General features: G+C 35.5%; 2 protein-coding genes across 7 annotated transcripts in view; one reads left to right on the top strand and one right to left on the bottom strand.

Annotated features, from left to right (window-relative positions):
- The window catches only part of RAB3IP (RAB3A interacting protein), a 30,806-nt gene extending 22,299 nt beyond the window's left edge, over nucleotides 1-8,507 (bottom strand). Inside the window, exon 1 of one of the 4 annotated variants that reach the window (XM_087967995.1) lies at nucleotides 8,276-8,507. The gene's annotated coding sequence lies outside the window, so the exon portion shown is untranslated. Of the gene's footprint in view, nucleotides 1-5,353; nucleotides 5,742-8,275 lie in introns of those variants that run through there. The other 3 variants (XM_087967996.1, XM_026667733.2, XM_026667738.2) reach the window with 3 other exon arrangements.
- A 77-nt stretch (nucleotides 8,508-8,584) lies between these two features.
- Nucleotides 8,585-25,374, top strand: part of BEST3 (bestrophin 3) — a 21,700-nt gene continuing 4,910 nt past the window's right edge. Inside the window, exons 1-9 of one of the 3 annotated variants that reach the window (XM_026667739.2) lie at nucleotides 8,585-8,734; nucleotides 10,205-10,368; nucleotides 12,121-12,215; nucleotides 12,836-13,069; nucleotides 15,330-15,484; nucleotides 16,905-16,982; nucleotides 17,590-17,742; nucleotides 23,816-23,896; nucleotides 25,023-25,174. In XM_026667739.2, coding sequence (XP_026523524.1) covers nucleotides 10,217-10,368; nucleotides 12,121-12,215; nucleotides 12,836-13,069; nucleotides 15,330-15,484; nucleotides 16,905-16,982; nucleotides 17,590-17,742; nucleotides 23,816-23,896; nucleotides 25,023-25,174 — 1,100 coding nt within the window. In that variant the 5' untranslated portion in view covers nucleotides 8,585-8,734; nucleotides 10,205-10,216. Of the gene's footprint in view, nucleotides 8,735-10,204; nucleotides 10,369-12,120; nucleotides 12,216-12,835; nucleotides 13,070-15,329; nucleotides 15,485-16,904; nucleotides 16,983-17,589; nucleotides 17,743-23,815; nucleotides 23,897-25,022; nucleotides 25,175-25,374 lie in introns of those variants that run through there. The other 2 variants (XM_087967993.1, XM_087967994.1) reach the window with 2 other exon arrangements.

The raw sequence follows: 25,374 nt of genomic DNA, 5'->3' as shown, positions 1-25,374 counted from the left end.
GTACAAGTAGTCCTCAACTTACAAAAGTTCATTTAGTGACCATTCAAACTTACAATGGCACTACAAAAGTGACTTATGACAGTTTTTCCCACTTACAACCATTGCAGCATCCTCATAATCATGTGATCAAAATCTGGAAGCTTGGCAACTGGTTTATATTTATGACTTAACAACCGTGTTACTAACTTAACAACTGAAGTGATTCACTTAACAACTGTGGCAAGAAAAATCATAAAATGGGGCAACACTCACTTAACTGTTTCGCTTAGCAACAGAAATTTGGGGCTTAAGTGTGGTCATATATCAAGGACTACCTGACCTCTAAATTGCTGAGGGTAAGACATTGACAGACTCTGGTGAATTCCCAGTGATATTTAGAATAAATAAATATGCAGATAGAGTTAGTGGAGAAGTCTTAAGACCAATAAACATTTGCAAGACCAGAAAGTAACAAAAATTCAGGGGAAATGTCATAGGTCGGTTTTTTCCTTCCGGTGTTTTTCCACCAAGCAGATCCATCTCTATCCAGTTGGTGTCAGGTTAAAATTCAGCCAAGCAAATAGAATTACAGTACTCGGCAGATTTCTTTTGTTCAAAGACCAGCATCTAGTTTCAGAGCCACATTACCCACACATTTAAATATCAAGGGAAAAAAACATTACAAATCCTGATTACACTTTTTTTTACAGGGGGCAAAGAATGAAGAGTGCCATGTCCCCCACCCTTAATTTTTTTGTGGCAGAAAACAGTGGTGGGAATTTTAAATTTATAATCTTAAAATCACTGCTGCATTCTTTTAGTTTACAACAAAGGCATGTTAATCATCTTGATCTTTTTTCTTTTTACAGGATTGGAACACCACTCCTAGATTTAAAGCATTTCACTTGTTCTATGGCCTGATTATTTTAACACAAACATACACATATACACAGGAGTTTGACGCTATTGGAGAGGACCATCCCTTTTGTTTTTTGGCAATTCATTACCAGCTATTTTTCATTGTAGTGACATGCTAGAGAAATCTTTTGCAATAAATGTAAGTGAATAACCTGGGATAACCTTTGTAGAAAATGTCACGATAAAGAAGAATACTTTAAAAAGATTAAAAATTACTTTTAAACATTTACAAATTAAATTTTCTTCTGGCATAAAGATATGATATAAATCCAAAAATAAGAAAAAGAAATAAGTTACAATGGAGAACCAGCACAGGAGTTATCCTTGAAAATAACTAAAAGTTCAACTAGTAGCTTGATGTTGTCTTATAAGAACTAAAATATATTCCTCAAACTTACGTGTTTCAAAAGTATTGATTATAACTTGGATCATTCTAAAACTGGGAAAGATGAGAATTGTAGCCAATATGTTGGGGGAATTCCAAATTAGGTTCTTTTGAAACCAAATATGTCCCCCTTGTAAAAATCAGTGTAATAGCTGTATTAATTTTGAAGGATGTACTTTATTCTTTTGTTGCAATTTTAATAATATTTAAAGAATATTGCCAATCATTAGAAAAGAATTACTATCTGTTAAAACTAAGGGCTTTTTGTGTGAATAAATTATTTCCCCTTTAGTTATTCTGTATTTGCTAACAAATGTCTTTTTTCCTGCCCCAAGAAAGCCCTATATTTTTGAATTTAGATACCATGTTTATAAGATAAAACTAATGCTACATAGAAATTTGAATGTACCTCAGGAACACAACATGAGTTACTTAACACAGTATTAGCAACAAGTTGTCCTTCAAGCACTTAAAGTTGGGTATGTTGACTCTTAGTGAGTTTAACATCTGCTACTTCTTTTAATAAAGATTAATATCAGACCAAAAATAGTAAATATTTGTCATATACAGCAATGATTAAACTGCCAATCTCCTGATTTTCAACTGAACGCAAAGTCCAAAGGACAACTAAAAATCAGTATTACCTCTAAATGACTTACTTTTCTTAACACATAATAGTTCAACTTCATTAACATAGCACTTACTTAGTTCAACAATACAGCCATTAAAAATAGTTCCTGCAACCAAACAGGTGCCTATGTAATCAAAAGAGCAGAACAATGAGTAATGAAGATTAATGGAATGTAAGAGTTGATCATAAAATATTTAATATACCATGATGAAGGATTAGGTTCTTTTAAAAGCTGAAAATAATTTTGGCAAAATAACTAACTATGTATTGAAGTATGTGTTGAAGGGAGCCAGTTTGTTGGTGAAGTCACAAGGCTAGGAACTGGAAAATGTATGTTCTAGATCTGCCTTCGGTACACAGCTGGGTCACTTTGGCCAGTCACTGGGTGACTTTGGCCAGTTGGGTGACTTTGGCCAGTCACTCTGTCTTAGCCTTAGTAAGAAGGCAAGAGCAAACCACTTCTGAAAAAAGTTGCCAAGAAAACATTTAGGATGGAATCTAAGGAAATGAAGGGTGCAGGCAAAAATGACATTGGGGTCTACTCCAACTGAACTTTTATCATTACCAATTCAGCAGGTCATCTGCAACTAGTTGCCTGATGGGTTTTATTACAGCCACAGACAAAAATACAAGACAGCAACATTGAACAGCATCAATGATTTATAATATTCTTCAGATTATCCAGGAATATTCCTAATCAAAGGCAATATTTGTTACAATTTTATAAGAATGAAGTACAGTAAGGGAGGGCATGGACCAATCTGTAATTGAATCACTGAATCACAAGGATAAGATTCCAGCACTTTGGAAGATATTCCTAAACCTGCATTCCAATAGCATTGAAGGAACATTGGTTTGATTAATACTCTGGGGTATAAGTGAAGATTTAATAGCCAAGATACTTTTAAAATTGGAAGCATTTTTGTCTATTACAACATTTAACAAAATATCCAATAATTTGCAGAGCAGATATCAAGTTCTGGCTGTCTTATTAACCACATGCTTTGCTTGACAATAGCCCTATTTGTTTTACAATAGGAGGGAAGACCTCAGTCAACCATTTTCTCTTCAATTTCACCCTTGCATCTGGATGTTAGATTATTAGGAAATGTTAAGGTTCATAGACCCTGGTGGCTATTAATTCATGTTTGGTTTCTATATCTAATAAGATCACTATTTTATTAAGGGAAAGACTGGAGACAGGTTATTCAAATAATTGCCTCAAATATGTTTACTGGATTGTGAAGACTATATATGCATATAATTGTGATTATGAATGCATTTTAATATTTTATTATTATCCCTGATGGGATAATAGCCTGAAAAAACTAAAATAATTGCAGCAAAAATATTTTATAGCAGGACTTTGCAACATTTGGGGTGGGGAGCAAAGTCTAGAACCGGACTTTAAACATATCGAAGTCTACACTGATAAAGGATGGTTAGGATAAAAACTGCCTCTGATTGGTATTTAAATTAAATTTAAATAATGTGATTACTTTTCAGTAGGGCGTTTAACATCCCTACCTGCCACTTTATAATTTGTAATTGACATGCTTTGGAGGCCACTGGAGCCCATATGAAAAGCTTTCTGGAAATACTTGCAGTTTGATTTCTCAGCTTTGCTAAACACTGTGATATTCACTGAAACATTTCAGAACAGCCTCAAAAACAATTAAAAGTATCCAATTTATATAATGCCAAGGACTTTTTCCTTGTACCTAGTCAAAATATTTTCTCTATTGACAAAAAAAAGTTCCATTAGAATTCTCTTCCACAAGTATTATCCCTTTAAATTGAAAAAGGAATCAACTGCAAGTTATACAGACTAGTTATTTATTAAAAGCATAATGACTAGAGTGAATTATTTATCCTTATTCTCAGATGTTATTTTAATCATACAAGAATTCTGCAACTGACATGTACAATATGCAAAAAACATGTGAAGTGAATGATATAAAATATGACTGTATTTAACTTTTGCCAACAATCCCCTTTTATGTATATAAAAGATTAAGCTCAGGTATCAATGGCTTTCAAATGCATGCATTATTAATTTTCCATTATTTATCAGATGTAATTTTCCAAGAGCTATGTACAACTTCAATATTTTTAAAATAATCCACAATCTATTAATTTCAATGAAGAATTAAATAGGCAATTTCTATCAAATGCTTCATTAAAGACTTTTAATGTCAAACCTGCAGTAACATATATTCCCATTGTTCCCTCAACCAATTTAACCTCAATGATATAATACTATTATTACTTTAAATCTGTAGTATTTACAATACTGGTAATCTCCAGTTAATATTAACCTGTTACCAAAAACAGATCAAGTCCAGACAAAATTATTCTGGCCATTGCTACCAACACTCTAGTTTAATAAAAGTTATGTCTACAGGTTCAGGGAGGTGAAGAACACAACTTTCAGACATTGGGAAAACAGAAGAGATTCTGCTAGGCCAGACATACTTGCAGGAGCTTTGCACATTTTTGGTCTGTATTTTCAGGTATCTAGGTTATTGTAGTTCTGGCCTTCTCACAAACAAAATAAACATTTTCAGAATGGCTGTGTTTGCCTCTGGGGAAAAACAAGAGCGCTGCAGCATCTTGGAAAATAATCAGCTTTATCAAAATCCACTCCCGTGAATGTTGCAAACTATCAGTTCAAATGTGCAGATTCTGGGCCCGAGAATTCAGGGAACCTGAGAAATAGCCTAATGAGAGCAAAGCAGCAGATTGCTTGATGACTCTGAAAATAAGAAAGCGCAATGGATGCTGGATGCTCAGGCCCCAGCAGCAGATTCTGAATGTTCAATGTGCGGTATAATACTGAGTTATCTAGCAAGCCGGAAATAACAATTTCCATTATCCATATATTTATATCCTCCGTTTATCACACTACGTTCCTTTCTACCGTACGAATTAAAAGCATCATGCTGAATAAGCTGTTAAAGACACTTCCAAATGAGCTCTGGCGTTAGCCCATCTACAAAATTGGATATGATCTAAGAGTGTGTGTGTGTGTGTGGAAGGAATCATTGCCGGGCTCAGGAGAGCAAGAGAGCCAAACCTAGGCATTCGAGTGACCTTGCACATGCGCTCGGTCAGAGTGGCGCCTGAAACACCTGAGTAAGGAGAGAGAGACAGAGAGAGAGAGAGACAGACACCTGCGCTTGCCGAGGGGTTGGGAAAAGAAACGCGGTTCCATTAATCGCTGGCTGCCACGGCGGCGGCACAGAGACGACGCAAAAGAAAAGGCTGAAGTGCATCTTTCTGCAACCCGCTGCCCTCAACTGTGTCGAATTACAACTCCCAGAGTCTCCAACCACGTTAGCCAGAGGTAATGATAGTTGCAACTTGCAATCCGATGCCTCCTCTGGAGCTACAGCTTTTGAGTAACTCCAGGAGGAGGAAAAACTAGCAGCGGGACTTACCTGCGGAGACCAGCAAGGCCACCCTTCCCAGCCGCAGGCGACTCTCGCTCCGGCTACGAGACCCGATCCCGAAAGCCAGCGGTAGAGGCACAACGAGGCGCGACTGCGCACGCGTTTAAAAGCACAACAACCTCGATCCGGGCGGAACTGGAGTCCGCCTATGCCAGGTAGGACTTCTGGGGTGGAGCGGAGAGCTGCGCGGCTCCCCCTAGGGGATGTGACTCTTCACTGCATGCTCATGCCGGAGTGGAGGTTCCCCGGCAGCTTTGGCAAAGCTGCTTTTTCGCGGGGAAGCGAGAAAAATACGAGAATCGGAACTTGACACTAATCCCTCTGAAATTCTCTGCAAATTGTCTTTCACTTGGACTCGTCCTGAGCAGTATTTTCTAGGGAGAGAAGCAAAATGATGACATATGCAAACTGTATAATCATCATTCCAGCCATATTTCCTGCTTCGACTGTTATTTTTTTAAAGCAGCTAAGTGGCCCGTGCGAGGCTTTTTCCCACCTCCGAAAAAATGCAGAAATTACCTGAGGCTGAGCAGGATTGTTTCCCAACAAAAGTGTCGCTTTGACTCAACACTTTCAGGACCATGTCCGCAACAGAGATTTGTAAAACATTTTTTATAGCTAAGTAAATAATGAACAATCTTACGCTCTTCGGAAGAAAAGACGTTTTCATAAGCTATGATCAAGGATGTCTGCAAACTGCTGTATGTTTTTTAAAAAGTCAAGTACGGCAGCCACAATGGTGCAACTGAAACTCCACCTGATTTTTGTGCATGTTTTGCATAAAAATGGACTTGGCTGGCCTCTTGATTTTTTTTGACTACACCCTGTGGACACTCCTGAGTATGAAGTCCTATCATACCTTCGTCATGAGTGGTGCTGTCCCAAAAGTTTTAATGGGGATCAAATTAATGAAAATAATTAGTGAGTTACCTGACTTCCTTTCCCTTTCTCACCAGCATAACCGTTGCCAAGAAAAACAATCACCAAACATTCTCCTTAAAGTGGGCAAAGTTGCTGTGATCACTGGGCATTGCCCTCCGTACCAACTTTGGCTTGTGCTATTGGAAACACTGGATACCTGGTTTCCACAGAGGCATCTGTCCACAAAATGCCAGACTGGTTTTTTGGGCACAAGACAATTTAGACCTACTGATAACTCTGAAATCAGTTTTATTTGAGACCAAAAAGAGAGGTACTTGGTTTAGCAGCCATTGTTCTGAAGTATTTTGGATTTTGATATTTCTACTCTATAGAGATATCATTATACTCCTTTCATCTTTGCTCTTCTTTGAACAAGTTGCTATCTGTTTATTAGTATCCTTTAGTATACCAATTTGAAGTTGGAATCTTCTACTGAGTACAGAGATCTTTAGGGAAATTTTTATTTTTCTGTTCATGTTTTTTCTATTTTTGATGTCTTTACAAATGTCATTGTAAATACTGCTTCTTGTGTCTGTGGGGATTCTCAGCCATCCAGGTCATGGTTGTCCTGAAGGTGCTTCAGACCAATTGCTTCTTAAAAAGGCACCTTTGGGACATATTGCTTCTTGTCTTTTCTGAAATTTTTGTTTCTGAGCTATTTGTCTTTCCTGGCTTTGATTTTTCTTCATGGCAATTTCCACTGCTTATTCTGACATTCATTTTGCTTTCTTCTATTGCTTGGCCCTTGGTAGTCTCTTTTCATATTTAACCTTAACAATTTATTTGATTTTATTCCACAGTCCTTTGGTTCCATATCAATGAAGTTCAGGACTTCAGAGCAGTTCCTGGCATTCTGTTTGCAAAAGAATGTGCTTATGATCTTATTGCAGAAACTGGTTGTCGAACCTGCACACACGTATTATGTGATCTATTCCACAGTCAGCCCCTGTCTTTGCTGTTATAACCTCTTTGCATCATTAACATAATCAATTTGATTTCTGTATATTCTGTCTGACAACATATGTGCACATTGGTATCACTTGATTGTTGAAAAATATGTTCACAATGAAGAAATAAATCTGAAAACGGATAAGTTGTTTTCATGTTTTATTTCTAGGCTATATAGCTATGTTTTGCTCTGTTCCTTACAATTTCCCACTTTGCTAACTTTCCACATGGCAAATCTAAGTAATCTGCTAGATTAATAGATGGTGTTGACTGATTTACTGACCAATATTAGAAAAATGTGACCTCTCCCCCATATCAGATATATGTCATCCTGCTTCTTTATTCATTGCATTGTAATGCCAATAACACTTGGTTGAATATACAGCTACTTTATCATTTGTTACACTAAATTCTACAGTAATCTCATCATAAATTATTCTGCATTAGGATTTCTGAACTATGTCTTTTTGTCAGTTGTTCCACTGCCAAATCCTCCTCCTATAGGTTAGCCCAGTTTACAGAACTCCATCTTTGTAATCCTGTAAAAAATGAGAAAATGAATAACAGTTTCTGGTTTTCCTGACACCAGTTCCTTATCCTATGTAACATTCAAATAGTATCTATTCATAGAGATACTGCAGGTAAAAGGACAGAGATATGTAAACTTTCAAAGTAATCATATGCATATTTACATATTTAACCATTGAGACTTAAACCTTTGGAATTGCATTCTGAATCATCTAATTCTTAATAATTCTGCATATTTTGTTTGTTATAATTACAATTTGGGACTTTATAAGCATTAGTTCCATAGCTGCTCATGCTATATTATGTCCATCCTGTGGAAACTACATTCAAGAGAAAGGTCATTGAGAAGTTAATATGTAATATCCTTTAATTGGTCCAATCACCTTTGACTAGTTTGCACAAATATATAAACTTCACATAGTTTTTAGGCTACAACTTCAAAAGCCTGAATGTTTTTTCCTTTCTGACTCTTATGTTTTAATAACAAAGAATTGAAAAGCATTTTTCTTTTACCTTTTTTTGCTTTTTCATTTCTTTCTTCCTTTTTGAATAATTGACCTTTCTTATGTCACTGAGCAATGGCAGAAGGAATGCGTCCCAACTGGAAAAGTCTGATGCAAATTATTTCCATGATTCTGGTTTCCCACCAAAGGGGTCCTCCTATGAAGAACAAGTGGAGGATAATTATAGATTAGAGATGAGCCAGATCAGCAGCTGTTGCTTATGTTTGTTCTCAGTTGTAAGTGACAGCAGAAGTAAACTTGGCAAAAACACACCTCCCAAAGTGGAAAGATGCGTTCACCCCTGTGCTTGTCAGTCCAGTCCTGTGAAAGCTCCAGGGACAAATTAGAGCCCCAGTAGACTGCATGTCGAAAGCAAAGGGAACAAAGTAACTTGAATGTTTTTATTTGGGGAACACAACAGCCCCCACATCATCACCTCTGTATTTGAGTGCCCTAGCCAGAATAAACGGTGAGTGTTTCCAAAATCTTATTGTGTTTCTTGTTTTGGCATCACTATGAGTGCTTGAAAACTATATCTGATTTCTTAATACATTTCTAACATGGACAATTAATTTAACATTTAATCAATACCCAGGCAGTTTACCACCTCCAAAAATACATAGCAAAGCTTTGTGGAGGTGCATCACTCATAAGCCTCCCTTTGCTTAAACATAGTTGAGGCCTTTCCACAAACACTTCATTCCTTATATGTTAGATTTACTCTGCATGCTTATAGCACTATGGAATTACTCTAAAATGTTTGTATTTAAAAAATGGAAAAAATATGGTGGAAATATTCCTACAATAGATGACTCTCAAACTTTTCCCAATGTCTAGTTGTTTTTAGTAATTTGGGCCTTAGGGAAGAATAATACCTCTAATTATTACTTTCCATATACTTAAAAATATTTAAATATATTTTACTAAGCCCATGGAATGATTTGTGTTAGAACTAGAATCAATACGTGGCTCAGTCCTAATGTTTTTGTCATTTTTAATTCTTTTTTTAACTTTGATTGAATCCCAACTGTCATCAAAGGATCATGCTTTCCAGAAACTACCTGAATAAGTAAAATTGCAACTTACATATTTATTAGAAAGAAACTTGTGTACCAGTGTTTCTCAATCTGTGGTCTGTGATCTCTGGGAGGGGCACAATGTCATCACAGGGAGTCCACAAAGGCTTGAAGAAATTTTATGATTTAAATCTTGAGTTAGGTCTTGGGGAGGGGTCCATGGCCACAGAAGGTATTTAAAGGGCGTCTGTGGTGAAGAAAAGTTGAAAACCACTGATGTATACCATCAATAAAGACAAATACATCTTGTAACTTTGGATTTTAGTTAGCTTAAGCAATGAAAATATTTCAAATCAGCAACAAGTACTTATGTGACTACCCATATTACATACGACACTGGGCAGCTCACAAAACATAAAAATAATTTTAAAGAAAGTTCTAGTTCAACAATTGTACATTGAGACTTGATAATATTGTTGCAGTGCCATGATTAGTGGTTGACTAAGGCAATGCAATTCACTACCTACACCAACTTTTCCCAACATAGTGACCTCTACAGGTATCTAACTTCTGCTTCATTGAAGTTACGTTAATGTATCCAAAGGGTAGCAGGATGGAAAATGAATTACATTACTGTAATTCTAAAAAAGCAACTGAGAAAACTCTAGTTTGATGAAATTATACCCATATCCAATAAAGGAGAATAGTTTTAGCTCACGGTTGAAATGATGTTCTCTGAGATTGCAGATATTTCATTACCCAAACTAGATAATGTCATCAGTGCTACCGTAGTATATCCAGTTCAGGAACATTCTCATGACACCTTTCATTGTGAAAGCCATGATGGTTTAGGTTTAAATCAATATTCTCCATGAAATCCATTGGTTACACATTGTGCCTTTTGTCTTCCATTTTTTCAAAAGCATTTTGGAGAGATGACCGTCACATACTCCAGTAAAGTTGCAAATGCTACCTTCTTTGGATTCCACAGGCTACTTCTCAAATGGAAAGGAAGCATCTACAAACTGCTTTACCGAGAATTTATTCTCTTTGCCTGTCTTTACACAGCGATAAGTATATTGTATAGGTATAACGTTTTTCACATTCTACAATGCTGTCTGCCCCACCCTTGCGGGAGAATCTACATTAAACAAGTGGGACCTGAAATGTTGTAGTGTGGTTCTCTGGAGGATCCTAGCCAGCCGCACTCCTCATCTATCTCTTTCCCCCAATTTTCTGTATCTCTTTCCCATTCAGCTAAGTCAGGGCTGTGAAACTTGCGGCCTGCAGGCCGGATGTATCACCCACTAGTCACACCCCCACCCAGTTTAGTGAAATGGAAGAAGTCCCAATACGTCACATGACGCTGCCATGACAATGCGAGTTTGACACCCCTGAACTAAGTACTCAGGAATGTATGCTATGCTTAGTCCTAACAGAAATATTTTATAGATTCTTCCTTTAGAACATGGATGTCCAAACTTTTGCCTTACCTGGGCTGCATTAAGTGAAGACGAATTGTCTTGGGCCGCATGTAAAATATATAATATAGTTAATGTATATAAATAAAAAAAACTTCCTTTACTTTTTATATTTTTAATCATATTGTGTGGAGTCGTCTTACTAGCTGTCCAGGGCTGCATGAGGCCTGCAGGCCATAGGTTGGACATGCCTCCTTTAGAAGCTTTTCTTATCGTTTTAATATTTTTTGGTACTTCTGGAGTTCTTGATGTTTCTCCATATCTGCCAATATTTCTGTCTTATACATCTAAGGTACCATTTTAACTACACAAATACTGGTAATTGGAAAATGAAATTGTTGTTGGTGTATATAATTATATAGATCATAACTATTCAAGAAGCTTATGTTTTAAAAAGCTGTGTTGAATTTATAGAATCTGTGCAAAAGCACTGCATTTCAAGCTTGCTTTTTGCCATTCTCAAACATCTTGTTTAATTTGATGGTTTTGCAATTAAACCAAATAATTTAGTCAATTCACTAAAACGATTGTGTGGAATTTTTGGTTATATTTAGAATCAAATATATTGTAAACACATAGTTACATTTACTAAAATAATATGTTTTAGTATTTTATAATGTTTTCATAAAACGCTAAAATAGTATAATGTTTCATAATTGCATTTTGACAAAAAAGGCAAGTGCCAAGCAATGTCTTTACCAGTCAGGGAAAAGAATTAAGAAATGACAACCTTAAGTTGATTGTCACTGAAGGACGCTATGTGGCAATTATCATTTCATGGAGATATAAATTTACAATGAGCAGCTCCAGTGACTGTGATATGAGAAAATTCAGTTCAGCTTCAAATCTTAATTTTATGTCATCTCTCTGTGGAATTGCAGTTTGAAGCAAAACTAAATTTGCAAATATTTATTTTAGAATTGTTTCAAGATTTCCTTAGTAATATAATCCATTATAGTCAGATCTAAGTCTGATGTAGCTTTGCAATCTGTAGCTATTACAACCTCCAATTGAACTACTGATAAAATCTCACTGCAGAATCTCTCCAGTGGTGGGTTTCAATTTTTTTTACTACCAGTTCTGTGGGCGTGGCTTGGTGGGCGTGGCAGGGGAAGGAGACTGTAAAATCTCCAGTCAGAGGTGGGATTTGCCGGTTCTCCGAACAACTCAAAATTTCCACTACCGGTTCTCCAGAACTGGTCAGAACCTGCTGAATACCACCTCTGAATCTCTCACTGTTTTCCTTCTGTTATGTCCAATGTACACTCTAATGCTGAGTGCTCTGGGATGCTTATCTTTGTTCTTAATTTGCATTTATTTAGTCTTTATATCAAAAGTCCCTGTCTTTTTTGTCACAGAGTTTTCCTTTCAGGAAGCCAGAAACGGTACTTTGAGAAATTATCCATTTACTGTGACAAATATGCAGAACAAATTCCAGTCACTTTTGTTCTGGGTAAGCTTATATTCCGTTTCATGCAGAGAAGGGGTAGAAACATTTGCAAGGTCACATTACAGAAATGTAAAACCTAAAATAAACTATACAGTTGTTGCAACCTGTCCCGATCCCTAAGAATTTGAAGTGGTATGCAAATATAAAAACACATTGCAAAATTAAATAAAATTCCAATTGAATGCCACCACACAATAAGTTATTGGCTTAATGTGGTGTTTTTTAAAAAAAAAATCTGGATGATCAATAAATTTCCTTCCCCACTATATGTGACAATTGGGCCAGTCTTATTTGTGACTGATTAATCCACTTGCTGCAGCTTCTCTCAAAACTTAAAAGTGATTCACACCTGATTTAGGAGACCCTTCCCTACCCTACTGCTCTCCAGATCTCTTGGAGGTACAATTTCCAGGGTAGCCATAATTGGAGAGCATTATATATATAAAGGTTGACTTGGGATTTCATCAATGTATTTGGAGCAGGGAAGGATGAAAAAAAAGAAGAATCTACTGCCAGATATCAAGAGAATTACTAGAAGAGTATATATAGAGTTTACTTATGCATAATATTAGAAGATCTTCTATATAACAAGAAATGTGAATCAGGATTTTTGAACTCTCCAGGGTTTTACGTTACTTTGGTGGTGAACCGCTGGTGGAACCAATTTGTAAATCTGCCATGGCCAGACAGAATTATGTTCTTGATCTCCAGCACTGTTCAAGGAAGAGATGAGTATGGCCGATTACTCAGGAGAACTCTAATGCGTTATGTGAATTTAACATCTCTCCTCATCTTTCGATCAGTGAGCACAGCTGTCTACAAAAGATTTCCAACTTTAGAACATGTGGTAGAAGGAGGTACTGTTCACTCATTTTCATTCCTATCTTTGACCTTGGTAAGTCAACATTTCCCAGTGTAACAGATATTTGGGGTAGTGCTTAAGTAGAGCTTCTGTAATCACACTGCATCCAAGAAACAAGTAGAGATGAAGCTGTTAGTTTTATGTTTTTCTGATTGCTGTAAGCTGCCCATGCTGCTTAAGATAGGTGCCCATATAAATATTTTAAATAAATATTGTTAAAATTTAATATAATCTTATATTTTACTACAGGTTTTCCCAATATGGTATTCTCTGATTGTAACTTCCATCATCTTTAGCCATCGTACCCAATGGGATGATAGAAGACAAAGATATTGGGGAAACCTGCCTTACTTTGTACAATTTCTCATGTGACCAATCCAGAACAAGACTCAGCCTTTTGTGCAACTCTCACTGTATCACAGTACTGTCTGTCAATGGGAGAGAAGATAGAAATTTCAAGTTGCAATGCATATATGTTTCTGCAAACATGAAACATGCTGGGTTGGTGCTGCTAATTTAAACAAAGTAAAAAAAAAAATGTTCCCCAGCTGCTGTGATCAAAAATTCAGACTCTACTAGTACTTCAATTTTATTATTTTATTATTTTGTTCTGTTTTTTTTTAAATGGAAAGCTGTTGTATATCTCCTGCGTAATGTCTAACTTATCTATTGATTTTTTACCAACATAGATGTATCTATGAGTTCTGTAGGACTTAGTCCCAGGTTAATATACGTACAGTTGTAGCCTCTGGATGCTGCCAATTTTTTTTCCAGCACTTAGCTTCATTGTTTAGGAATAATTCACTTCAGTGTTCTTATGTCACAATATCATTCTGACATCTGAATTATGAAATTATCAAAAGGAAATATAATCTTTGTCAAGATAGATGGTCAACCATTTTTGATTCAACATATCAAAACTCGGGGAGTAAAATAAATTCCATACTAGGGATCAATATAGCAATAGGCTGAAAATAAAACTATCGGTTGTAATACTCCAATACAAATCTTTACAATGTTTCCATCTATAATAATGTGTATGATTCAGTCACTACATTTTTTAAAAAATAAAACAACTGGAGAAAATGTGGAATGGACAGCAGATAAATTCCAAGTGCAAAAACATTAGATCTTTGGAATTCTTTGGAAAGAAGGTGACTTAAGGAGGACAAGATTGAAATACCTAAAATCTTGCTTGTGAAGGAGAAAGTTGACAGGGGAAAAAAATTCCCCTTCTCTCAAAAGTTGGACCAAGTTCATCAATGAATCTGATTAGAAGAAGCTTCTGAACAGATGAAAGGAAGCTATTGCTTCAAATAATTAACCTGTGAGATTTGGTATCACAAGATGTGATAAATGTGACTGACTTGGATGACATTCATGGAGAAGAGGTCTATTAAGCACTATTAAAATAGACTACCATATATAGTGTTATATACTGGGCCCAGTATGCTGTAGATAGTTGTAAGGGAATAACCATAGATAAGTAGATTTCAGTCTCCTGTGGAACAGCCAGGTGCCTGTTGTCAGTCACTATGAAAAATGAAATGCTGGCCTAAGTTAGACCTTGATCTGATCAGCAGGACTGTTCTTATATTCTTTAGTAACAGTTTATCATCTAGCAACAAAGGCCTCAATTCACACACCAGAGACTAATTGTATGGAGGTGAAGAGGGTGGGGTGAGAACTGAATTGATCTACAGGATAGTTGTTTTTGCTAAATTAAGCAAAGGTGGTGTTGCTGTAAAATGTTTATGTAATAAGCTATATTGTAGCAGAAAGAATTAAACTGATACATAGTTCAGACAACTAACCTTTTATGAATAAAAACTCTTCAAACTATATGAGCTATAATGGGCCAAAAAGATACTAAAACACTGCATGCCATAACATGCATAACAGAAATATAGAGAGTAAGATATTGTTACTTTTTGGCAAATAAAATAATGGCTGTGTGGATGTGTACCTTGTAAAATTAACATTTATTGTGTTCATCACATGACAGATTACTGTAAAATAGCTTCAGAGTCATTTCTATTGGCCACTGGTAGTCATCCTTGATTTTAGCACTGGATTAAAAATTTGTTCTTTGAAGAAGTGAGCATACATGTTAATACATGGAAATGCATAAAATGACATTAAAGGTTTAAGAACATTTTTCCTCTTACTAAATGTAATTTTGCCTGGTTTTAAACTTCTCTTTTGAGGAAACAAAAAGACATGATCAAAATATAGCTGCATTTCTTTGTACACAGGTTTTATGACAAGTGAGGAAAGGATAATATTTGAAGATCTTAAATCACCCCATCTTAAATATTGGATCCCGTTTGTTTGGTTTGGGAATTTGGCAGCCAAAGCAAGACAAGATGGAAGAATCAAAGATAGTGTGGACTTGCAAACACTGATGAATGTAAGTAAGTAGGTGCAGTGAACAATTGTGAAAAATATTGGAAAGCCAAAAACAGAATACCTATGTTTTTAAAATTCATCTACTCCATATAAATTGTGTTTCCAATTTCCTTATGTCCATTTTTTCACAATCTGAGATTTCCTATTCTTGTACTCCTGTGCAAGGCTGTTTTTAGATAAAAATGATACTGGAGGCAAGAAGAGTCTCCCAAAATTGCCCACTTCCCAACCTAAATGTTTTCATTATACTGTGTCTGAAGGCTAGCTCCAAGCTTCAGGAAACGCTAAGTAAAATGGCTGCTGATGGCCTCCGGATACTTCAGATGTTTGACTTACCATTTGACAGTTTGTTTGTTTGTTCTTATATCAGAAACATTTCCAAAACAATGAACAGACTATTACAGCAATGTAAGGTTGAGAACAGAAGCCAACTAAAACCCTCTAACATCTTCAGAAACCCAAAGACGCAGTAGCCCAAGAAGAAGAAGAAAGGGAATTATTTACAACATACAGTGTAAGGACTGTAACAGCACTCTGTAGGACAAATGGGCAGAAGACTAGCAGAGCACATCCCAGAACCTCAACTAGCAGTCAGAAGACATGATGAAAACTCCTTAATTTCACAACACATGGACAAACTTAACCATTGTTTCTACTGGGAAGCTGTGAGCATCCTAAACCAAGCTAAGTCCAAAAATGCTAGAAAATTCTTGGAAACCTGGCATACAGACAAATTGGTCATCAACAGGAACATAAACAACTTCTACATACCATTCAAAATAGACAATCAAAAAGCCAAAAAGGAAACAAAAAGACCAGAATATATCCTTTTCAGTAGCCAACATCCAGATAATTAGGACTTTATACCAGACAAACAATCTAGCAGAAACAATACCCTAAATAAAGAACTATCAAGGATAAACTCACACTCACACTCACAAATATTGTATGTAAGCAAATATTGTATGGAGTAAACTTCACACTGATTCACACAGATATTACCTAGTAGGGTAATGAAACACCTATAATCAAACAACCAAACCCAGAGAGCACCAAGGAATCTTCAGTTTAGTGTAGCAGTGAAGCAGCAAGCTAGAAATCAGGAGATTATAAATACTAATCCCAATTTAAGCATAAAGCCAGCTGGGTAAACTTGGCCCAGTGACTCTCAACCCTAGGAAAGAGGCAATGGCAAATTATTCCCAAAAAGTTGGTAAGTAAATTGCATGGAACTATTCCAGTCAGTCAGCAGAAGCCAACATTGCACCAAACAAATGCATCATAGCTTTTAAACATTGCCCATAACCTCAGAATTAATTATATTACTTCCTGGAAAGTACCATCATATCTATAATAATTAATACATTGTGATAATTCTCAACAATACATCAGTTACTCTATTGTTTTTTATTTTCCTTTAGGAGATGAATCGGTATCGATCATGGTGTAGTCTACTATTTGGTTATGACTGGGTTGGAATTCCTCTCGTGTACACACAGGTACAAAGTGAATACTTATATATTATTAAATATATCTGAGATGCATTGGGCTAGGGTGAAATCTTGAGTGTTGAAAACTTTAAATTCATACATAAATACTTTTATATTCAAGCATTGAAAATATTTCTGTACCTCTCACTACTCTGATTTAGCTTTCCCTAGTTTGGGGCATTCACGTCTCAATTCCATCATCTCCAGATACAATCTTAATGACTGTAAATGGTACTGGTGGCTGATCCTAATGAGATTCATACTCAGAACACATCTAAAGAAGCACAAATCGATACACCTTGTTTATTTAGTGCCAAGTACTATGAAACCAAGGAATAAAAAGCAAAGAACTTCAGAAATAGAAATATTTGTTATTTAATGGACCATCAAGTTTTGTAATTTGTATCTTTAAAATATCGTCTTTTGCATCCCTCCTCAAGTTAGATTTCCCTAGATATTTCTTGTTGCCCTCATTGACTAGGAATTCTGGAAATTGTAATACAATACCACAGAGGTACATCAGGTTAGGGAAGGCAGGTCTTTAGATATACTGTATAGAAAACATCCTGCATTCATTGTTATATTCATAACTTTGTATGAATTTTAACTCTTCTAGGTTGTCACCCTGGCTGTTTATACCTTCTTCTTCACATGCCTTATAGGGCGTCAATTTTTGGACCCTGAACAAAGCATCCCAGGTCATGATTTAGATCTTTACATTCCTATCTTCACATTGTTACAGTTTTTCTTCTATGCAGGATGGCTTAAGGTAAAAAAGGTTGGAATTTTCTGGTCGTTTTCTTCAAAACTAGAGACTCATATGAATGAAAGTTTTCTTATATGAACATGAACAAAATTTTGCTAAAATTTTAATATTTTCTGGGAATCTGAGCTAACAATGTACTTAGCACCAATTGTCATGAGGCAAGAAATACTTCACAGTTGTACAATAGTGCTATAAAAATATTTATGCACATTTTTAAGAGCTAGCAAAACTGTCTGGAATGCTTCTCTGCATAAGAGACCTTGATCTGCATTTAACATATCTCTTACAAATTAACACTAATGATCACATCAAAGTATTTAGCATTTATAACTACAGTGTTAACTACTTTGAGATCAAACACATGCATATTTATAGTACCTTGGTAAACTATCTGTCCATTATCAGAGGTGTAGATATATTTAACTATTTATTCCTATGCCCACTGTCATCCATACAATTTACCAGGTTTATATATAGCCTACTATCAGAACTGCAGAAACTATTCTGATATTCAACTGCATACTATGTGTCTGTACCTGGTCTGAGGAAACCACAAGTTTCAAATATCATAGATCACTTCATTAGACAAAATGGAAAGATTCACAACATTCCAACAAGGAGATCCTCAAAGCACGGATGATAGTGATCACATGTTCATCACCAGGCTTCAAACAGAAGCTATTTATCAACAAAGCTAATTAAAGGAAACTTTCCAATTTTTGCTTAATTTTCTTCAAGGAATTGGCTACTTTTGACTTGGCTTGGTTATATTGTTAAATACAGCTGGATGTATATTCAGCTAATGCTCTTACAGTAATACAAATTTCAGACCTCTTGTATGCAAGGTCTCAAAATTAAAGATATCACAGAGCATGTAATATTGAGTCTATCTTTTTTTCTAAGTTTATATCTCTTAAGAAAGGGATTCAAGTGAGGAATTAACTGTCATAATCATTCATTTTGGTTGACTCTCAAAGGCAAAGATTCTGCTTCTTCAATTGACCCCCTATCTAACAGATTCTATACCTAGTAAAAGTAAATCAAAATTTCAAGGGCCGTAAGATACTGAACAGAGTTAATGACAAGTGCTTGTTTGCTATCACATAAAGCAAGTAACTGCAAGTAACAGATATAGAATTCCTCATTATCTAATTGATATTATTTCTTGTCAAGCTTAAAATCTGTAAAATTCATAGCTCTTTCTGTATTTTTAAGTAATTTAATTGTATCCACCATAAATGCTATTTTTTATTTTCTATGTGGAGAATACCTCATGGCCATTAAAACATTTCCATTAATCATTCATTACAAGAAATTCTGCAGATTCTAGAGCTAATTATATTTTGTGTGTTTATGTGTTTGCTTGTAATGCAAGCATGATTGTTTTATGTTTTGGTAGCATAAATGGATTAACCATATTAGTGTACTATTAAAATGTACTGTTGCAATGAAATCATATCAGAGATAGTGCCAGAATATGTCCATTAGATGGAAGTGGTTTACCTTGCTTTTTTTTATAATTAATGTAAACAAGTCATCAATGCTAGTGCTGTGTACCATTTTCCTCACTTCACTGCCTCTGATAATACCTGCTTAACCTATAATGGATTTTTGCTACCTAAGAAAATAATCTTATAATCTTTCTTGTAAAGGAACTTTATTTTCTACTTATGCCTGTTTGGAAAAGTAATATGAAATGTATATACATTTCAATCTGATTTTGTTATAGAAGTATTATATAGTACATATGTTGTGGAAAGAATGAAGAAAGAAATATTAAAGTCAGGCAAATAACTTTTATAAGAACATATTTTTGAGACTGGTGTTTGAAACAAAATAAAGATATGTCTTACTTAGGAAATAACATGGTGACAAAAAAAATCACCTCTGCATTCCTTAAGTCCATTACATGTGGAAGCCTGTAGACTAGGGTGTCAAAATCTATTTATTTGAGGCCGCATCAGGGTTGTGTTTGATCTTGGGGGGGGGGGCAGAGTGGGTGTGGTCAGGGTGTGTGTGGCCAGCATGACATCACTTGTGTTGTGGGGCAGCCTGTGGCAGCCCGTGGCAGCCCAAGCATTCTGCCAGCAAAAAAGGGCTCCCAAGCTCCATTTTTGGCTGCAACAGCCTCCTGCAACCTCTGCCAGCGAAAACAAAGCTCAGGAGGGCCACATGCAGCTCTCCTGAGCTCCTTTTTTGCTGGCAGAGGCACCACGGGTCAGTCCTTCGCTATTTCCAGGGCATCTCCATGGGCCAGATCTAAGCACCCGATGGGCCGGATCTGCCCCCTGGGCCTTGACACCCCTGCTCGACACTTCCTTCTATTGTGAACTGACAACAAATTAGGTAACCAACTGGTCAATATCAGAAAATAAAAGACTAACTGAACTGAGAGGAGAAGAATAGGTTTGTACAGGCAATAAACCTATGCATGCATAGTTGATTTACAATAATTGATTTGTTTTCACTAAAATTCATGGGCTATATTACAAATTTATTGTGGCAGGCTATACAGTTTAAACAGAATAAAAACTAGTTTCAAGAAAAGTTAGTGTATTAACGGTGTGATAAATAAGGATTGGATATTGAAGAAGGTCATTCTGCTACTATATAACATCCACTGGTGAAAAATAGATCTTTCTGTTCTTCCACTGCTCCAAATCAGTTTCAAAGGACTTTCCAGAACAGATTTAGAGCAAGAACAGCCAAAATGAGAAGAAAAACAAACACTGTGCTTTTACATGAGCTGAAGTTTGCTTTTGTGCTATAACTTTTAAAGAATAATACATCCAGAGTGTTATTCTAATTTCTAGTGTTATTGGTATCCTACCTTCTGATTTAGCAATGCTGTGGTTATAGTACATTATTTTTATTTATTGTTATATATTGTAAAATAAGAATAATAAGATCATGTTATCTTTCCAAAACACTATTAAAATCAAGTACATGAAATAAAATAAAATAAAGCTGATAAACTACTCTGAAACCATAATCAAACAAAAAGGCAGCAAATTTTAATGTCCAATAATACACATCTCTGTAATACATATAACTTATTTCTGATTTAGTCTTACTAAATAAAAAATGCTGCTCCCTTTGATAATTTCCACAAAGTAACTTTCATCACATCAGTCAAGATGTTAAGACATTCTAAATTGAATTTTCCAGTTGAAATGGATATGCTGAATTATTTCAATATAATTAGTACAAAATTGTTGCCTGCTTCAGTGAAACAAAGAATGCAGAAATGTATTTTTCTCTGGATATGTTTTCATCTATATCTCTGGATCACAAAGGACATTTAATATAAGAGTATGTGTATTCTTTGACAAGGAAAACAGTTTTAAAACCAAATTATTTTAAATTGTTGCTTGCCTGCCAATCATATTATATATAGGACAGTGATTTTCTCACATGAAATCCTTTTAATCCTAGCCCTTGTTGTCTGGGATTAGTCTGTAATCCTTTTTGTTGTGGTAGCCAAGTGTCTAAAATAATATGTAATTGTCTTCCGTTGCATTCCTTTCAATCCTGTGAGATTATATTCCACATACCAATGACAGATGATCTGTGCAGTTAGCCAGTACAAAGTTTCTTAGTGTTGTCACACTTGTATATATCTTTCAATCTCATTTAAGAGTGTCCTGTTGTAGGTTTGCCAATACATGAAATAAGTAACTTGTTTGCAGGAAGAGGAAATTCAGTGTTTTCCAGATTACAATTTTGTCATGATATTTTTGAGGGCTGTCTGAAGCAAAAGGAATTGAGGAACAAATCTAGCTGTGTACTAATCTAGCTGCTTGATAAAATTTACTATTTACTTAGTTATTATTAGTTTGTTTAATAGTGAAATTAATAAAAAAAAATGCAACTAGTGCAACCTCAGTTTAAGATATAAGGACAGGATGCCCATTTAGAAGAAAAACATATGGAACAGCTAGGAAAATATGAATAAATAAAAATAATAGACAAAGTCCTCTAAGATTCAAGGTAACGTACAAAGAAAATTAATTGTGTGCCATTAAGTCAGTGTTGACTCTTAACAAATTTATAGATTTTCTCCATGACAATCTCTTTCTAATCTAGCCTTTCGGGCAATTCAACGATTCACGCATTATCACTGTAACCAAGTCAATCCTCCTTCCAGATAGTCTTGCTCTTCCTCTCTTTCTTCCATTGTTACCAGCAAAAGATCCTCCTCGAGAGAGCTGGATTTTTCCTTAATGAACCCAAAGTAGGATAATTTGAGCTTGGTTATTTGTACTTTAAACTCTGGGTTGATTTGTTTTATAATTCATTTGTTTTTTTTTTATCCACGGTATTCTCAGGAGTTTTCTCAAACAATAAAGTTCAAAATCATCAGCTTCTTCAAAGCCATGCATTCATTTCTATAAAGTGTTACAGGGAATACCATTGCCTGCATTATTGTTGGGAAACTGCCAGTTAGACTGGAAGGAGGAGTCAAGCAAGGGCCTAGCCTGGGGTTGTTGCGTGGTAGTATAAGTTTGAAGATCCATGTTCATTCCCAGAGGAAGGCAAGCAACCTGGTGAAATCCTTCTAACATAGGTGATAGACAGTACTGACTTCACATGTGTTTCTGGTTGCTTGCATCTCACAACTATTCTATATTTGTAGACATACATCTGAATAACTTTTCAAAGGTATTCATGGATGTTCTACCAAGCCTATGTCTATTTCTTGACTGATTATTCCCTTACTTTTTTAAAAAAACAGGTTATTTATATATTTTCCTTAACGTACATAAGTGCTTTATGAACAGCGTATTGTCTGGGTTAATTTGCTTACATAATAGTATATAATATAATAACATATTAAACATAAAACATACATAATAGTGTTTTTCCAAATTCTGGTTATTCTCTTACTTTTGAAAGCTGATCCTAAAAGGCAGAAGCTATCTACCACTTCAATATCTGCATTATCATTCTAAGGCTGACTGTTGCCACTATTGCCGTTAATTTGGTTTTCTTCCTATGTAATTTCAGTCCATTTTTTTCACTGTGCTGCTTGACTTTTATTACTACTGTACAGTTTGCAGCTCCTTTGCATTTTCATCTCTCAATGCTGTGTCATCAGAATAGTGCAGGTTATTGATATTTCTTTCTGCAATGTTAAAACCACACTCACCTAATTCCAATCCAATTTCCCTTAATATTTATTCAGCATGTAAATTGAATAAATAAGGGGGAAAGATATTGGATGGTCTAGGAAAGTCCATATCAAATAGTATCAATCATAAACAGGAATTCAGCAAAACAATAAACAAGCCTAGCATATTTTATCTAGATGTAGCATATTTTACCATGGAGGAAGAATATTTAGAAAATCCCACCTATCCAATCACCTTTTGCACCTCATGGTTCTACCTCATGCTTCCACTATTTCATTCTAGGCCACCATTTCCCAACTTTCTGAGACTTTTAGGAATTGTAATCACTATGACTGAGTGCCGTTCTGCTCATGAAGAATTGACATCCTACATCCTTGATTGCTTCTAGTTCATTCTATCAACTGTGTTGTGGAAAGGAGAGAGGATGAAAGGCAGTGTAAGACGAACTCCATAGCCTGCTCTGATTGCCATCCATTACCAATAAGTATCTTGTGGGAAGGTTCTTTGAATTTTGTTACTTTGTTTTTAAATAAGTATTGTTTGGGTGCAATTGAAAGATAATTTGGGAGGATTATAATCTCGAAAAGCAGAAAATAAATAACTGCAATATAAATATGCACATATTTACAGTTTCAGCTACCCATTTTTAATGTTTTGTTCTATTTATTTTTGCTAAGCTATTCTGAGTGTTCTATCTGGAGAGGAATGCAACATATCCATCTAATAAATAAATACACAAAGCAATAGTCTCTTGAAAAACCAATGGTTAATGCTACAAATATGGCATCTCCATAAATATCTCACCACACAATGTACTGTATCTATGTGAATTTCTCCTTGATGTTGCCAAAGAACTATTCATATCTGCAATGGTTAGATGTGTTTGTAAATCAGCTTTGGATAAAATGTAACTCTATGCTCAAAATATCCAACTCTAATTACAGGTTGCTGAGCAACTTATCAACCCATTTGGTGAAGATGATGATGATTTTGAAACAAATTGGTGCATAGATAGGAATCTCCAGGTAACACCCTTTTGCTTCAGCTGATTACTATTTTTTGCTGTCTTGCAACATCATAAATTTATGCAATTTCTAGCAAGAAATAGCACAAGTGTTGTATTCTGTTCCCACCTTTATAAATATTTTCCAGATTAAAGTAAAATTATTTATAGTTCAGTTTTCATATACAGTACTCATTTTGCAAGCTGCTGAAGTTTCCTCGCTGTTGGTTCTGTTTTTCATTTACATTTCAATTCCTGCTTAGACTACTTTCTTGCATTACTATCAAGGGGTCTACAAACACCGTCTTCTCATGTGCAACTGCAACTAATGCTACAATGTGGATCAAGGCATTCAAGATATATTGCTGGGTGTTGTCCAGTAGAGTAAGATGGCAAGGTTGCTGAAGCAATAATGGAGCTGTTAAGCAAGAAGTTTGAGCATATCTCAAACTTCTTGTGTGCATAAGTGCACCATCGTGCCTACCGTCCTTGTCCTATTGTCCCCATTTATTCGTACCTATTTCCTGTATTCTCACTCATGTTTATACTTAAACCTATTATCTTGTAAGTGATTGACAAATTAAATAAAAAAATAAAATAAAAAAATATATCTAGAAACTGAGAAAGAAATATTCTAGCAACATTAAAACATAATGAAAGAGCCATTCCAAATTATACTTAAGGATTTCCCCCCTCTTTTGAGCATTTCTGTTCCTGAGAGTTTTAAATTATGCTGGTGGGAGTAGTCGGAATGCATTAGATTTGGCGACCTGTAGACTTCTCAGGTAGAATGTCTTATATCAGGAACACATGACGTAAGCTGACTCTTTAATAATATGCATTAGGTCTTGCAACAGGATCCTCCCCTTCTGAAATAGTCTAATTTTTGTTCTAATTTGATTCATTCTGATTGCAGGTAAGGCTACAGCAAGGCCGTCTCACACAGTTACTGGATATCCAAGATCTAAAAAGCATCCTCTAAAATTCATTTCCTCTTAAATGGTTACCACATTTCAAACTCTCCTTTTGGCCCAGAAAAGTGCTGCTGCTTTCAATAAAAATGATACGGTTGCGTTGTGCAGTTCTCTGGATTGTGACGTATATTTGAGATGTTTAAAACTATGTGACAAGTATTCTAATTCTTATAGGTTTCACTATTGGCTGTTGATGAAATGCATATGAATTTACCAAGAATGAAAAAAGATATTTACTGGAATGATTCTTCTGCTCGTCCACCATATACATTAGCAGCTGCAGATTCCTGCATTCCATCTTTTCTTGGATCAACTATTGAAATGGGGTATGCAAATCTTCATTGTCTTATCCTTCTTTTTCATATAAAAATGTATTGTATCATTAGCAGCCTCTTGTCATTTAAAAAAAAAATAAAGTTAGACAGACAGGACCTTTCCTTACCTCTCATGTTCATCTAAAATTATATTCCCCCTAACATGACCATTGAAAGTCTGCTAATAAGGAACATTTTTTAGTAATAAAAGA

The sequence above is a fragment of the Notechis scutatus genome, chromosome 6 (assembly GCF_049901735.1).
Source record: "Notechis scutatus isolate UNSWTSFEM ecotype Mainland chromosome 6, rNotScu1.2, whole genome shotgun sequence".
Lineage (NCBI taxonomy): Eukaryota > Metazoa > Chordata > Lepidosauria > Squamata > Elapidae > Notechis > Notechis scutatus.
The sequence above is the reverse complement of the archived record's forward strand: the minus strand, read 5'-3'. Positions and strand labels throughout refer to the sequence as shown.